The 16,309-nt window shown below is 43.4% G+C and overlaps 1 protein-coding gene across 1 annotated transcript in view; it reads right to left on the reverse strand.

Annotated features, from left to right (window-relative positions):
* LOC124043176 (hyccin-like) overlaps positions 1-16,309 on the reverse strand; it is a 37,747-nt gene that overhangs the window by 11,584 nt on the left and 9,854 nt on the right. The window contains exons 2-11 of the mRNA XM_046361453.1: positions 10,929-11,010; positions 5,644-5,745; positions 5,238-5,420; positions 4,595-4,675; positions 4,329-4,444; positions 3,839-3,934; positions 3,208-3,324; positions 2,783-2,870; positions 2,460-2,566; positions 2,159-2,217 (exon numbers count right to left, since the gene is read on the reverse strand). Of these exons, the coding sequence (XP_046217409.1) occupies positions 2,159-2,217; positions 2,460-2,566; positions 2,783-2,870; positions 3,208-3,324; positions 3,839-3,934; positions 4,329-4,444; positions 4,595-4,675; positions 5,238-5,420; positions 5,644-5,745; positions 10,929-10,979 (1,000 nt within the window). The 5' untranslated portion in view covers positions 10,980-11,010. The remainder of the gene's footprint in view (positions 1-2,158; positions 2,218-2,459; positions 2,567-2,782; positions 2,871-3,207; positions 3,325-3,838; positions 3,935-4,328; positions 4,445-4,594; positions 4,676-5,237; positions 5,421-5,643; positions 5,746-10,928; positions 11,011-16,309) is intronic.

A 16,309-nucleotide genomic window follows, 5' to 3' on the forward strand; every position in this document is an offset into this window, starting at 1 on the left:
ACTGCTGAAGTAGGCCAGCTGGCAGTGGGTGCGTTGTTGACACTACACTAATCAAGTCATTCCGTTGAGTGTAATAGTTTCTGCAGTGTTGCTATTCGGGGCTAGCAGGCTAGCTAGCAGTGTTGTTTACGTTACGTTGCGTTAAAAGAACGACAATAGATGGCTAGCGAACCTAGAAAATCGCTCTAGACTACACAATTATCTTTGATACAAAGACGGCTATGTAGCTAGCTAAGTAGCTAGCTACGATCAAACAAATCAAACCGTTGTACTGTAATGAAATGAAGTGAAAATGTGATACAACCTGTGAATGCGACCGGGTAGTTGAGTTCTATACAGAAGACGTTGGCTAGCGTTGGCTAGCTGTTGGCTAGCTAGCAGAGTCACCTACGTTAAGGACGACAAATAGCTGGCTAGCTAACCTCGGTAAATTAAGATAATCACTCTAAGACTACACACTCTAAACCTAAACAACACAATTATCTTGGATACGATGATACGATGATACGAAGACAGCAAAGACAGCTATGTAGGTAGCTAACACTAAACTAATCAAGTCGTTCAGTTGAGTGTAAAAGTTTCTCAGTGCAGCTAATCAGTGGACGTTAGCTAGCTGGCTAGTGAAGACTACGTTAGGACGGCGAAATACGATAATTACGCAATTATCTTTGATACCTGTTGTATTCAGCATTTCACTGTAAGGTCTACTACACCTGTTGTATTCAGCATTTCACTGTAAGGTCTACTACACCTGTTGTATTCAGCATTTCACTGTAAGGTCTACTACACCTGTTGTATTCAGCATTTCACTGTGAGGTCTACTACACCTGTTGTATTCAGCATTTCACTGTAAGGTCTTCTACACCTGTTGTATTCAGAATTTCACTGTAAGGTCTTCTACACCTGTTGTATTCAGCATTTCACTGTAAGGTCTACTACACCTATTGTATTCAGCATTTCACTGTAAGGTCTACTACACCTGTTGTATTCAGCATTTCACTGTAAGGTCTTCTACACCTGTTGTATTCAGCATTTCACTGTAAGGTATTCTACACCTGTTGTATTCAGCATTTCACTGTAAGGTCTTCTACACCTGTTGTATTCAGCATTTCACTGTAAGGTCTTCTACACCTGTTGTATTCAGCATTTCACTGTAAGGTCTACTACACCTGTTGTATTCAGCATTTCACTGTAAGGTCTACCTACACCTGTTGTATTCAGCATTTCACTGTAAGGTCTACCTACACCTGTTGTATTCAGCATTTCACTGTAAGGTCTACTACACCTGTTGTATTCAGCATTTCACTGTAAGGTCTACTACACCTGTTGTATTCAGCATTTCACTGTAAGGTCTTCTACACCTGTTGTATTCAGCATTTCACTGTAAGGTCTACTACACCTGTTGTATTCAGCATTTCACTGTAAGGTCTTCTACACCTGTTGTATTCAGCATTTCACTGTAAGGTCTACCTACACCTGTTGTATTCAGCATTTCACTGTAAGGTCTACCTACACCTGTTGTATTCAGCATTTCACTGTAAGGTCTACACCTGTTGTATTCGGCGCATGTGACTAAAAACATTTGATTTGACAGTGATAATGTATAGAGGACAATATGGAGACACATGAGCAGTGATGTAGTGAACAATACATAGATAAGTAAATATCTTGATGTGGAGAACCCATGACATGCTGAACTCCAGTTCCTCCTGGAGCTGATAACCTCTCATTAGTAGTCAGTAGAGCTGTGTGGATGGGAAGGGTCTGGAGCTGATAACCTCTCATTAGTAGTCAGTAGAGCTGTGTGGTTGGGAAGGGTCTGGAACTGATAACCTCTCATTAGTAGTCAGTAGAGCTGTGTGGTTGGGAAGGGTCTGGAGCTGATAACCTCTCATTAGTAGTCAGTAGAGCTGTGTGGTTGGGAAGGGTCTGGAGCTGATAACCTCTCAGTAGTAGTCAGTAGAGCTGTGTGGTTGGGAAGGGTCTGGAGCTGATAACCTCTCATCAGTAGTCAGTAATTGTTCTACAGACAGGCCACTACAGAGACAGACTAATGTCTTTAATCACTAGACAAGCTACAGAGAATAGATCAGATACCCTACTGAGACTAGGATAGTGTTTCTAAACCCAGTCCTGTTTGTGTGCCTGTGTGTCTTACCATGTCGTTTCCAGCGATGTCCTCTGATAGAGAGTGATGTGACTGCGTTCCGTGAGATCCTACAGGACGGAATGCACATTCAGAGGGGCAATTATTAGTAGTTCAAAACAGGTAAACAGGAAACGTCATTTAAAATCATCATCCATCAAAAAACAAATATTGATCTAGCTTGGCACATGATACCGTTATGGAATGAAATGTCAAAATCCAATATATTAAAATGTCCAAACAAAAAAAGATGAATCTACGAAACTATACCTATAGATGAAAACTGTGTCGATAGAGTTTATACATCACATACCTAGAGGATGTAGGAGTCATCTCCACCTGAATGATGCGAGTTCCTTCTTTACTAGCGCCAGACTTTAGCGCTGCACACTGTTGAGAGGACTTGATGGCATTACCCACCTAAACACACAACGTTAGGCATTGACAACGGGACTGTTGGACAACCGATGCCTGCTGTGAAGCTGTTTGACACAGCAGCAGCCTTCAGGATTACAGATTAACATCTCAACATTGAATAATCTACTGGGATTACTGGCACCCCACACACACCATGGGAGAGGTCAGTGTCCTGGCACACACCGGTGTGTGTGTGTGTGTGTGTGACATGTCACCCACCAGTAGAGCTTCAGGGAACAATTCTAGCTGAGCTCGGTACAGAACATCATCCAGCGCCTTGGAACCCAGGTCCATCTCCCCATTACACCTGAGACAGACAGACAGACAGACAGGCAGGCAGGCAGGCAGGCAGGCAGGCAGGCAGGCAGGCAGGCAGGCAGGCAGGCAGGCACGCACACACACACACACACACACACACACACGGTCCGGGTCAAGGTTAAAATCAGGGGTCAGAGATTAGGGCTAGTGTGTATCAGAGGAGGCTGGTGGGGGGAGCTATAGGAGGACGGGCTCATTGTAATGGAACAGTCAAACATGTGGTTTTCATGTGTTTGATGCCGTTTTATTTATTCTATTCCAGCCATTCCAATGAGCCCGTCCTCCTACAGCTCTTCCCACCAGCCTCCTCTGGTGTGTGTTCTCACAGTGCATAGTGTATCCCAGTGACGAGTTGAACCAGGAACTCAGAGGTGACGGTCAGACGAGAGCTGATACCTTTATACCTCCTCAAATGTTGTCGTGGGAAACCACAGATACACACCCTGTTAACCAAATCACAGGGCAGAGAATACCATCGGTCAACCAATCACAGTATAAAGAATACAGTCAACCAATCACAGTACAGAGAATAGAGTCAACCAACCAGTCTAGGTATACTGCTATGCAAACTATGTTTCTGGAACGAGACAAGGAAGTCTATTACTTGTGTCTAAATGTATTGACCTCAAGCAGCCCTGTTCCTAAAGGCCACAGTGGTGCAAGCATTCATGTTCTTATCCAGTAGAACTGTAGTGAGCAGATCGCCCCTCTGAGTGGCTTTAGCTCAGTGTTCAACACACTGCCAGCAGATGAAGTAGTCCTCAGAGAGAGATCTGTGTGTCCTAGCCTCTCTAGGAAGTGGTAGTATCTTGGCTCAGTTCCACGCTCAAGTCTTAAAGAGGATCAGTTGAGCGGATGCTGGCATGGGGAGTGGGAATGTGTGTGTGTGTGTGTGTTGGGAACGGACTTTCCCCGATGGCAGAACAGCGCAGGGTCATGACGTATTATCTGTGGTACCTGGAGCTGAGCTGACAGAGGGACTGTAGAGAGGAGGAGGACATGTAACTGAGGGACGCATTGTAACTCAGCAGCAGGAAGGTCAGCACCTCGAACCTACACACACACACACACACACACACACACACACACACACACACACACACACACACACACACACACACGCTTGTTTTACTATCCTTGTAGGGACCAAAACATTTATTCCCATTAAAAGTCCTATTTTTCCTAACCACTAACCCATAACTCTACACCCTACCTTTATTTCTAAACAGGAGTTTCCCCTTGTGGGGACCAGCGAAATGCCCAAATTGACCTTGTTTTACTATCCTTGTAAGGACTTGTGGTCCGCACAACAATAGTAAAACCACACACACACAAAATGCAACATTAACACAAACCAAGAACTGTTGCACAACAGTCAATTAGTCATGAAAGAAATGTAGCACACAGCAGTCGAGTTCCAACTCAACCATAGCTCGCTGTCTCTGACCTGTTCTGAGCAGTGAAGGTTTCTCTCTGTAGGTGAGGCCCGCTGTACACCACTCTACTCAGCCCGTGATTGGCTAAAGCCCCTTCAGTCAACGCCAGGGAGCCAATGTGGGAGGGCTGGGGGAGGGGTTTATTCGTATTAATAACTTGATCCATAGAACGTTTCAGTACTCTGGATGAGAAACACTCTGATCTGGGGAAGACTGAACAGTTGGCCATCTCCATCCATACACTACGGTTCATGGAGAAAGACTGACTTGTACTTACCTCGTGGTAGACTGAGGGTTTGGAGAGGGAGGGGACAGTGAAAGAGAGGACTTTACTCTGTCCATCCTTATCTACGATCTCCTACATAAGGGGGGGGGGGGAGAAGACGGAATGTCAGGTTGAAGGAAATAACATTTGTTAAAAGAGCGTGCCAAGAAAGTAATGTCTGAGTGGTGTGTTTGTGAATGTGTGTTCAAAGGCCTGTCAGAGCTGCTAAATGTCAGGATGAGTAATCGCTGAGACAGGATGACAACTGACAGCTGACCTACTCTGTTATTCTGAGAGAGAGAGAGACAGAGAGAGACAGAGAGAGAGAGAGACAGAGAGAGAGAGAGACAGAGAGAGAGAGAGAGAGAGAGAGAGACAGAGAGAGAGAGACAGAGAGAGAGAGACAGAGAGAGAGAGAGAGAGAGAGAGAGAGACAGAGAGAGAGAGACAGAGAGAGAGAGAGAGAGAGACACAGAGAGAGAGACACAGAGAGAGAGACAGAGAGAGAGAGAGAGAGACAGAGAGAGAGAGACAGAGAGAGAGAGACAGAGAGAGAGACAGAGAGAGACAGAGAAAGAGACAGAGAGAGACAGAGAAAGAGACAGAGAGAGACAGAGAAAGTGTGTGTGTGTGTGTGTGTGTGTGTGTCTCTCACCAGGTTGTATATCCCCAGTAGCAGGGCCTCTATACAGCCTGAGGTGTGTGGGTCCCTGGCTGCAGACGGAGCCAGGAGGAGGGACCAGAGCAGCTCAGGGAGGAACTGGAGCACAAACCGCTGTAGCCAACGCTCCCCGCTACGGTAGAACTCAAACAGCTGGTGACACACGGGTTCCAACAGCTAGAAGAGAGATGGAGAAGGTTTGAGGGAGAGTTCATTTTAAGTTTTAGCTTTAGTTTCAACATACCTAGGTTGTTGTTTCATCTAAACCCCTTTAGAAAGTTAGCTGGTTATTTAGCAAAGAACACAAGCTCTTGGCTAGTATTTTTCCAGAATGTAGCAATACTAGTGGAAAAGGATTGTATCCATGTGTGTGTGTGTGTGTGTGTGGGTGTGTACGTACATCACTGTAGTTCTCTCTGATGACTTTGTAGAGTGCTGGGACCAGGGAGCCTTTCTCCTTCAGAGACGCTGCGTAGCTGGACACTGCACTGTCAGGAAGGGTCTGTACACAATCACACAGATCAACACTCTGTACTCGGAGCAACCTTGAAATAGCAGGTAACGGTGTGTGTATGCGTGTGAGAATGAGTGAGTGAGAGAGCAACAAATATAACAAAGTCCTCTAATGCTTTGTTGATTTCAAAAAAGCCTTCGACTCAATCTGGCATGAGGGTCTGCTATACACATTGATGGAAAGTGGTGTTGGGGGAAAAACATACAACATTATAAAATCCATGTACACAAACAACAAGTGTGCGGTTAAAATAAATTGGCAATAAACACACATTTCATTCCTCAGGGCCGGGGTGTGAGGCAGGGATTCAGCTTAAGCCCCACCCTCTTCAACATATATATCAGTGAATTGGCGAGGGCACTAGAACAGTCTGCAGCACCTGTCCTCACCATACTAGAATCTGAAGTCAAATGTTTACTGTTTGCTGATGATCTGGTGCTTCAGTCACCAACCAAGGAGAGCCTACAGCAGCACCTAGATCTTCTGCACAGATTGGGTCCAAACAGTGAATCTCACTAAGAACAAAATAACGTTGTTCCAAAAAAAGTCCAGTTGCCAGGACAACTACAAAGTTAGACACAGTTGCCTTAGAGCAGACAAATATACAGTGCCTTTGGAAAGTATTCAGACCCCTTAACTTTTTCCACATATATATATATACACACACAGCTACCAAAACCTGCGGGCTATCCATTTACACTGCAGGCGACGTGAGCAAAACATTTAAACATGTCAACCTTCACAAGGCTGCAGGCCCAGACGGCATCCCCAGCCGCGTCCTCAGAGCATGCGCAGACCAGCTGGATGGTGTGTTTACAGACATATTCAATCAATCCTTATCCCAGTCTGCTGTCCCCACATGCTTCAAGAGGGCCACCATTGTTCCTGTTCCCAAGAAAGCTAAGGTAACAGAGCTAAATGACTACCGCCCCGTAGCACTCGCTTCTGTCATCATTTATTTATTTTATTTTTCTGTTATTTTACCAGGTAAGTTGACTGGGAACACATTCTCATTTGCAGCAAAGACCTGGGGAATAGTTACAGGGGAGAGGAGGGGGATGAATGGGCCAATTGTAAACTGGGGATTATTAGGTGCCCGTGATGGTTTGAGGGTCAGATTGGGAATTTAGCCAGGACACCGGGGTTAACTCCCCTACTCTTACGATAAATGCCATGGGATTTTTTTAATGACCTCAGAGAGTCAGGACACATGTTTAACGTCCCATCCGAAAGATGGCACCCTACACAGGCCAATGTCCCCAATCACTGCCCTGGGGGATTGGGATATTTTTTTAGACCAGAGGAAAGAGTGCCTCCTACTGGCCCTCCAACACCACTTCCAGCAGCATCTGGTCTCCCATCCAGGGACTGACCAGGACCAACCCTGCATAGCTTCAGAAGCAAGCCAGCAGTGGTATGCAGGGTGGAATGAAGTGCTTTGAGAGACTAGTCAAGGACCATATCACCTCCACCCTACCTGACACACTAGACCCACTCCAATTTGCTTACCGACCCAATAGGTCCACAGACGACGCAATTGCAATCACACTGCCCTAACCCATCTGGACAAGAGGAATACCTATGTGAGAATGCTGTTCATCGACTACAGCTCAGCATTTAACAACATAGTACCCTCCAAACTCGTCATCAAGATAGAGATCCCAGGTCTCCACACCACTCTGTGCAACTGGGTCCTGGACTTCCTGACGGGCCACCCCCAGGTGGTGAGGGTAAGTAACAACATCTCCACCGCGCTGATCGTCAACACTGGGGCCCCACAAGGGTGCGTTCTCAGCCCTCTCTTGTACTCCCTGTTCACCCATGACTGCGTGGCCATGCATGCCTCCAACTCAATCATCAAGTTTGCAGACGACACTACAGTGGTAGGCTTGATTACTAACGAGGACGAGACGGCCTACAGGGAGGAGGTGAGGGCCCTCGGAGTGTGGTGTCAGGAAAATAACCTCACACCCAACATCAACAAAACAAAAGAGATGATTGTGGACTTCAGGAAACAGCAGAAGAAGCACCCCCCTATCCACATCGACGGGACAGTAGTGGAGAGGGTAGAAAGTTAAGTTCCTCGGCGTACACATCACAGACAAACTGAAATGGTCCAATCACACAGACAGCGTTGTGAAGAAGGTGCAACTGCGCCTCTTCAACTTCAGGAGGCTGAAGAAATTTGGCTTGTCACCAAAAACACTCAAATTTTACATATGCACAATCGAGAGCATCCTATCGGGCTGTATCACCGCCTGGTATGGCAACTGCTCCGCCCATAACTGTAAGGATCTCCAGAGGGTAGTGAGGTCTGCACAACGCATCACCGGGGGCAAACGACCTGCCCTCCAGGACACCTACACCACCCGATGTCACAGGAAGTCCAAAAAGATCATCAAGGACAACAACCACCTGAGCCACTGCCTGTTCACCCCGCTATCATCCAGAAGGCGAGGTCAGTACAGGTGCATCAAAGCAGGGACCGAGAGCCTGAAAAACAGCTTCTACCTCAAGGCCATCAGACTGTTAAACAGCCACCACTAACATTGAGTGGCTGCTGCCAAAATACTGACTCAACTTCAGCCACTTTAATAATGGAAAAATTGATGTAATAAATGTATTACTAGCCACTTTAAACAATGCCACTTCATATAATATTTACATAACCTACATTACTCATCTCATATGTATATACTGTACCCTATACCACCTACGGCATCTTGATGTAATGTATCACTAGCCACTTCAAACAATGCCACTTTTATATGTTTACATACTCTACATTACTCATCTCATATGTATATACTGTACTCTATACCATCTACTGCATCTTGTTTACATACCCTACATTACTCATCTCATATGTATATAGTGTACTCTATACAATCTACTGCATCTTGTTTACATACCCTACATTACTCATCTCATATGTATATACTGTACTCTATACCATCTACTGCATCTTGTTTACATACCCTACATTACTCATCTCATATGTATATACTGTACTCTATACCATCTACTGCATCTTGTTTACATACCCTACATTACTCATCTCATATGTATATACTGTACTCTATACCATCTACTGCATCTTGTTTACATACCCTACATTACTCATCTCACATGTATATACTGTACTCTATACCATCTACTGCATCTTGTTTAAATACCCTACATTACTCATCTCACATGTATATACTGTACTCTATACTACTACCATCTACTGCATCTTGTTTACATACCCTACATTACTCATCTCATATGTATATACTGTACTCTATACCATCTACTGCATCTTGTTTACATACCCTACATTACTCATCTCACATGTATATACTGTACTCTATACCATCTACTGCATCTTGTTTAAATACCCTACATTACTCATCTCACATGTATATACTGTACTCTATACCATCTACTGCATCTTGTTTACATACCCTACATTACTCATCTCATATGTATATACTGTACTCTATACCATCTACTGCATCTTGTTTACATACCCTACATTACTCATCTCACATGTATATACTGTACTCTATACCATCTACTGCATCTTGTTTAAATACCCTACATTACTCATCTCACATGTATATACTGTACTCTATACCATCTACTGCATCTTGCCTCTGCCGTCCTATACCATCACTTTTTATGTACAAATTCTTATTCATTCCTTTACACTTGTGTGTGTATAAGGTAATTGTTGTGAAATTGTTAGGTCAGATTACTTGTTGGTTATCACTGCATGGTCGGAACTAGAAGCACAAGCATTTCACTACACTCGCATTAACATCTGCTAACCATGTGTATGTGACAAATAACATTTGATTTGATTACAAAAGTATCCTTCACCTTCAACACAAAACCTCAAACAATGCATGCAGAGCAGAATTAGGACTAATTATTAAAATCCAGAAAAGAACTGTTAAAATCTACAGCCACCTAAAAGGAAGCTATGCCCACAGATCAAACTAGATAAGAGTTACCTCAGCCAGCTGGTTCTGTGGCTCTGTTCACAAACACAAAACAGACCACCAAGGACAGCAACACAACTAGACCCAACCATATTATGAGAAAGCAAAAAGATAATTACTTGACACACTGGAAGGAATCAAACAAAAAACAGCAAATTGGAGTGTTGTCTGTCCCTAAACAGTACAAAGTGGTAGAATACCTGACCAGTGACTGACCCAAAATTAAGACAATCTTTGACTATGTACAGACTCAGTGAGAATAGCCTTGCTATTGAGAGGTCATCGTAGGCAGACCTGGCTCTCAAGGGAAGACAGGCTATGTGCCACACTGCCCACAAAATGAGGTGGAAACTGAGCTGCACTTCCTAACATCCTGCCAAATGTATGACCATATTAGAGACACATATTTCACTCAGATTACACTGACCCACAAAATTTTAAAAACAAACCCAATTTTGATGAATTCCCATATCTATTGTGTGAAATACCACAGTGTGTCATCACAGCAGCAAGATTTGTGACCTGGGCAACCAGTGAAGAACAAACACCATTGTAAATACAACCCATATTTAATGTTGATTTATTTTCCCTTTTGCACTTTAACTATTTCCCACAGTCTAAGGTTGGCTTCCGGATTAAGCAGGCATTGTGTCAAGAAGCAGTGAGGCTTGGCGGGGTTGTGTTTCAGAGGACGCATGCGGCAACGGGACAAGACTAACTACCAATTGGATATTACAAAAAAAAAGAAGGGTAAAAGTAATTTTTAAAATTACTCTCTCATATCTGTTAGGCGAAATACCAATTACAGCAGCAAGATTGGTGGGCCGTTGCCATGAGAACAGGGCAACCAGTGGAACACAAAACACCATTATAAATACAACCAATACTTCTGTTTATTTATCTTACCCCTAAAACACTATACATAGATGATAATATAACATTTGAAATATCTTTATCATTTTTTAAACCTTTTTAAAAGAAATGTTTAAGGTTCTAATAGCTTTTTGTTGATGTTGAATTTGTTTATTTCTCTTGCTTTGGTAAACACATGTTTCCCATGCCAATAAAGCCCCTTTGAATTGAGAGTGAGACAGTGTGACAGAGGTGCAGTGAATACTGATGGTGACATATTGACACTGGTTCTCTTCCAACTCACACACACACACACACACCCACCCCCCTCACCTTAAACTCTGACAGCCATTCCTCCACCACTCCTTGGTTCATAGCCAACATCTTCCGTCATCTGCTGTGGACACACCTCTACCTGGGAAGCAAGCAAAGAGGCGGTTGTTAAAAGTTAACTTTGGGCAAAAAAGCTCAAATAACGACTTTAAACTGTATAACTGATCAATGCACCATCACACTAGGTCATTTAAAGCTTAAAAACAAAAACATGTATTAATAAGATATTATGCTACAGAAGTGCCTTTTCTTACTGATCTCTACAGCTTTCGCCCAAAAACAAATCCTGTGAAATGACGTCAACACATACTGGAGGAGTTAGTGGCTAGCTACACCTGGCTAGCTCAGCTACTGAACTAGCTAGCTACACCTGGCTAGCTCAGCTACTGAACTAGCTAGCTACACCTGGCTAGCTCAGCTACTGAACTAGCTAGCTACACCTGGCTAGCTCAGCTACTGAACTAGCTAGCTACACCTGGCTAGCTCAGCTACTGAACTAGCTAGCTACACCTGGCTAGCTCAGCTACTGAACTAGCTAGCTACACCTGGTTAGCTCAGCTACTGAACTAGCTAGCTACACCTGGTTAGCTCAGCTACTGAACTAGCTAGCTACACCTGGTTAGCTCAGCTACTGAACTAGCTAGCTCAGCTACTGAACTAGCTAGCTACACCTGGCTAGCTCAGCTACTGAACTAGCTAGCTACACCTGGCTAGCTCAGCTACTGAACTAGCTAGCTACACCTAGTTAGCTCAGCTACTGAACTAGCTAGCTACACCTGGTTAGCTCAGCTACTGAACTATTTTTAATTTTACCTTTATTTTATTAGGCAAGTCAGTTAATAACAAATTCTTATCTTCAATGACGGCCTAGGAACAGTGGGTTAACTGCCTGTTCAGGGGCAGAATGACAGATTTGTACCTTGTCAGCTCGGGGATTCGAACTAGCTAGCTACACCTGGCTAGCTCAGCTAATGAACTAGCTAGCTACACCTGGTTAGCTCAGCTACTGAAATAGCTAGCTACATCAGTCACGGAAAGCATGTCCAGAATGACATCAACGAATCAACTTAAGACACACCTCATTTGTTTTTGAAAATTGAGAAAGTAGTTTGTGCCTAAAATGGACCTTTAATACAAAAATACACAGAATCCAAAAAGCCTTCCTTCCTTCTCGTTTCTCCCTTGATTGCAACTTCAGACTTTCTCAGCTCTCTCATTATCAACAGCACTCTCCCTCACTCTCTTTCACTTCCTCTCTTTATTATGTTACTTCAGGCTCTCTGCAAGTAACATAAAAGTGTGTGAGTGAGAGAGAGAATGAGTGAGAAAGAAAAGAGGGAGAAAGAGAGCGCAACCAGTGAAGAACAAACACCATTATAAATACAACCCATATTTATGCATTTTCCCTTTCATACTTTAACTATTTGAACATAGTTACAACTCTGTCTATAGCCATAATATGACATTTGAAATATCTTTATTCCCTTGGAACTTTTGTGAGTGTAATGTTTACTGTTCATTTTACTTTTGTTTACTATCTAGTTCATTTGCAATTGGCAATGTTAACATATGTTTCCCATATCAATAAAGCCCTTAAATTGAAATGAATTGAGAGAGAACTCTCATGCAGGAACATGTGCTCAACTTAGTTGAAGAAATTCCACTTCTTAAGATTCTTTATATTCATATCAGTCACACACACACACACACACATTTTGTCTGGTTCCACGAGACCACACACGCACACAGACATCTCCTTGTATGGTATAAGCAGAGCTAGATGAATCATGTAAATATCACCCAGCTACAGTATGTTTCCATGTACCCCACCTACCAGACTAGAGAACACATAACGACCAAACTTTGACCATGGCAACAGGGGATCACTGGGAGTCAGTCATTTCAACTGGGTAGAGACACAGTGGAGTGTTGCGAGGCAGCCGGTCAGGTATGCCCAACACCAAACAGGAACTTCAGAGTGTTGCTTCTAATATTCCCCCCCTATGTTTTTATTAACTTGTCCAGTGATTTGTTGTCGACCTTTGGAACATTTTCAAAACATTTTTTTTGTTGACAATTGCCTGCTAAAGGTGTATTTACATTTAACTATCTTGTGTCAAGAAAAACAGCTGGACGTAATGCATCACACCTAAAATGTAAAATAAAGAAACCACTAAAAACTACAGTGGCGAATAAAAACGTAGTGGTTGAAGTGTTTCCACTAGCAATTTAGGCAAATTGTGCATTAATAAATTGCTGACTGCCTGCATGCCCTCCCACCTACAGCGCCTTCAGAAATTATTCACACCCCTTGACTTTCTCCACATTTTGTTGTGTCACAGCCTGAATTTAAAACTTAATGAAACATGTTCAATTTGGTTTAAATAATGCAAAAACAAAGTGTTGAAGAAGAAAGTAAAAGTGCAATATGTGCCATGTAAAGAAGCTAATGTTTAAGTTCCTTGCTCAGAAAATATTTATTTTACCTTTATTTAACTAGGCAAGTCAGTTAAGAACAAATTTTTATTTTCAATGATGGCCTAGGAACTGCCTGTTCAGGGGCAGAACGACAGATTTGTACCCCGTCAGCTCAGGGTTTGAACTTGCAACCTTCTGGTTACTAGTCCAACGCTCTAACCACTAGGCTACCCTGCCGCCCCCATATGAAAGCTGGTGGTTCCTTTTAACATGAGACTTCAATATTTCAAGGTAAGAGATTACTTAATATAATATTTACATGACTATCTGTCTATACCATTTCTATTTCATATACCTTTGACTATTGGATGTTCTTATAGGCACTTTAGTATTGCCAGTGTAACAGTATAGCTTCCGTCCCTCTCCTCGCCCCTACCTGGGCTCGAACCAGGAACACATCGACAACAGCCACCCTCGAAGCATCGTTCCCCATCGCTCCACAAAAGCCACGGCCCTTGCAGAGCAAGGGGAACAACTACTCCAAGTCTCAGAGCGAGTGACATTTGAAACACAATTAGCGCGCACCCCGCTGACTAGCTCGGGAGTTGATAGGCTTGACGTTATAAACAGCTCAATGCTTGAAGCACAGCGAAGAGCTGCTGGCAAAAGCACAAAAGTGCTGTTTGAATGAATGCTTACGAGCCTGCTGGTGCCTACCACCTCTCAGTCAGACTGCTCTATCAAATCATAGACTTAATTATAACATAATAACACACATAAATACGAGCCTTTGGTCATTAATATGGTCGAATCCGTAAACTATCATTTTGAAAACAAACGTTTATTATTTCAGTGAAATACGGAACCGTTCGGTATTTTATCTAACGGGTGGCATCCATGAGTCTAAATATTCCTGTTACATTGTACAACCTTCAATGTTATGTCATAATTACGTAAAGTTCTGGTAAATTGGTTCGCAAAGAGCCAGGTGGCCCAAAAGGTTGCATATATGCTGACTCTGTGTGCAATGAACGCAAGAGAAGTGACACAATTTCACCTGGTTAATATTGCCTGCCAACCTGGATGTATTTTAGCGAAATATGCAGGTTTAAAAATATATACTTCTGTGTATTGATTTTAAGAAAGGTATTGGTGTATATGGTTAGTTTCAGTCGTACAGTTGTTTAATCATCCCCCAGTGTTGCATCGATTATATGCAACTCAGGACACGCTAGATGAACTAGTAATATCATCAACCATGTGTAGTGAACTACTGATTATGATTGATTGATTGTTTTTTATAAGATAAGTTTAATGCTAGCTAGCAACTTACCATGGCTTCTTACTGCATTCGCGTAACAGGCAGTCTCCTCGTGGAGTGCAATGTAATCAGGTGGTTAGAGCGTTGGACTAGTTAACTGTAAGGTTGCAAGATTGAATCCCGCGAAAAGCCAGCTTGGATAGAATGCAATAATTGACTAATATTTGCCATTATCTAATCATTATTATGCGCCAATGAATCGCCACTGTCCGTGGTCGCCATGGTGAAACTTGCATTCCTGTACATCTGAAATAATTGGATGGTTAAACATGCCAGCCAATCAGAACTGCAAGGCGAATGTTTTCTTGAAAGTCAGGACAATCCTTGTCCTGCAAAGAAACGTGATTTTTAGAGTAATTTTGTTTATTTTGCTAGTAAACATCTCAAATTAAACGTGGGGTGGAGCTTACGGTTACGGAATTTACCGTTTTCATCATAATTTGTGGCAATAAATAAAGTTTGACCCAGTCGAATGGATAAACATGTCTCCTATATCTGCCGTTTCCATAACACATTGCTTTTATTTAAAAACCCTGGGTCAATGGAAACCTGCAGAGAGCCAATCATTCTATCTGCAACCCCCCACACCCACACTCCATTCCCAGTCTCACACACACACACACACTCCATTCCCAGTCTCACACACCATTCCCAGTCTCACACTCCATTCCCAGTCTCACACTCCATTCCCAGTCTCACACTCCATTCCCAGTCTCACACACCCACACTCCATTCCCAGTCTCGCACTCCATTCCCAGTCTCGCACTCCATTCCCAGTCTCACACTCCATTCCCAGTCTCACACTCCATTCCCAGTCTCACACACCCACACTCCATTCAAAGTCTCACACACAAATAATAATAATAATAATAATAATAAATGCCATTTAGCAGACGCTTTTATCCAAAGCGACTTACAGTCATGTGTGCATACATTCTACGTATGGGTGGTCCCGGGAATCGAACCCACTACCCTGGCATTACAAGCGCCATGCTCTACCAACTGAGCTACAGAAGGACCACAAACACACTCCATTCCCAGTCGCACACACCCACACTCCATTCCCAGTCGCACACACCCACACTCCATTCCCAGTCTCACACACCCACACTCCATTCCCAGTCTCTCTCACACACACTCCATTCCCAGTCTCTCTCACACACAAACACACTCCATTCCCAGTCTCTCTCACACACAAACACACTCCTTCCCAGTCTCTCTCACACACAAACACACTCCATTCCCAGTCTCTCTCACACACAAACACACTCCATTCCCAGTCTCTCTCACACACAAACACACTCCATTCCCAGTCTCTCTCACACACAAACACACTCCATTCCCAGTCTCTCTCACACACAAACACACTCCATTCCCAGTCGCTCACAAACACAATCCATTCCCACTCTCTCTCTCACACACACACTCCATTCCCACTCTCTCTCTCTCACACACACACTCCATTCCCACTCTCTCTCTCTCTCTCTCTCTCACACACAAACACACTCCATTCCCACTCTCTCTCACCCTCTCCATCTCTCTCTCTCTCTCTCTCTCTCTCTCTTCTCTCTCTCTCTCTCTCTCTCTCTCTCATCTCTCTCAGTCTCTCTCTCTCTCTCACTCTCTCTCCATTCTCTCTCTC

The sequence above is a fragment of the Oncorhynchus gorbuscha genome, linkage group LG09 (genome assembly GCF_021184085.1).
Source record: "Oncorhynchus gorbuscha isolate QuinsamMale2020 ecotype Even-year linkage group LG09, OgorEven_v1.0, whole genome shotgun sequence".
Taxonomy (NCBI): Eukaryota; Metazoa; Chordata; class Actinopteri; order Salmoniformes; family Salmonidae; genus Oncorhynchus; species Oncorhynchus gorbuscha.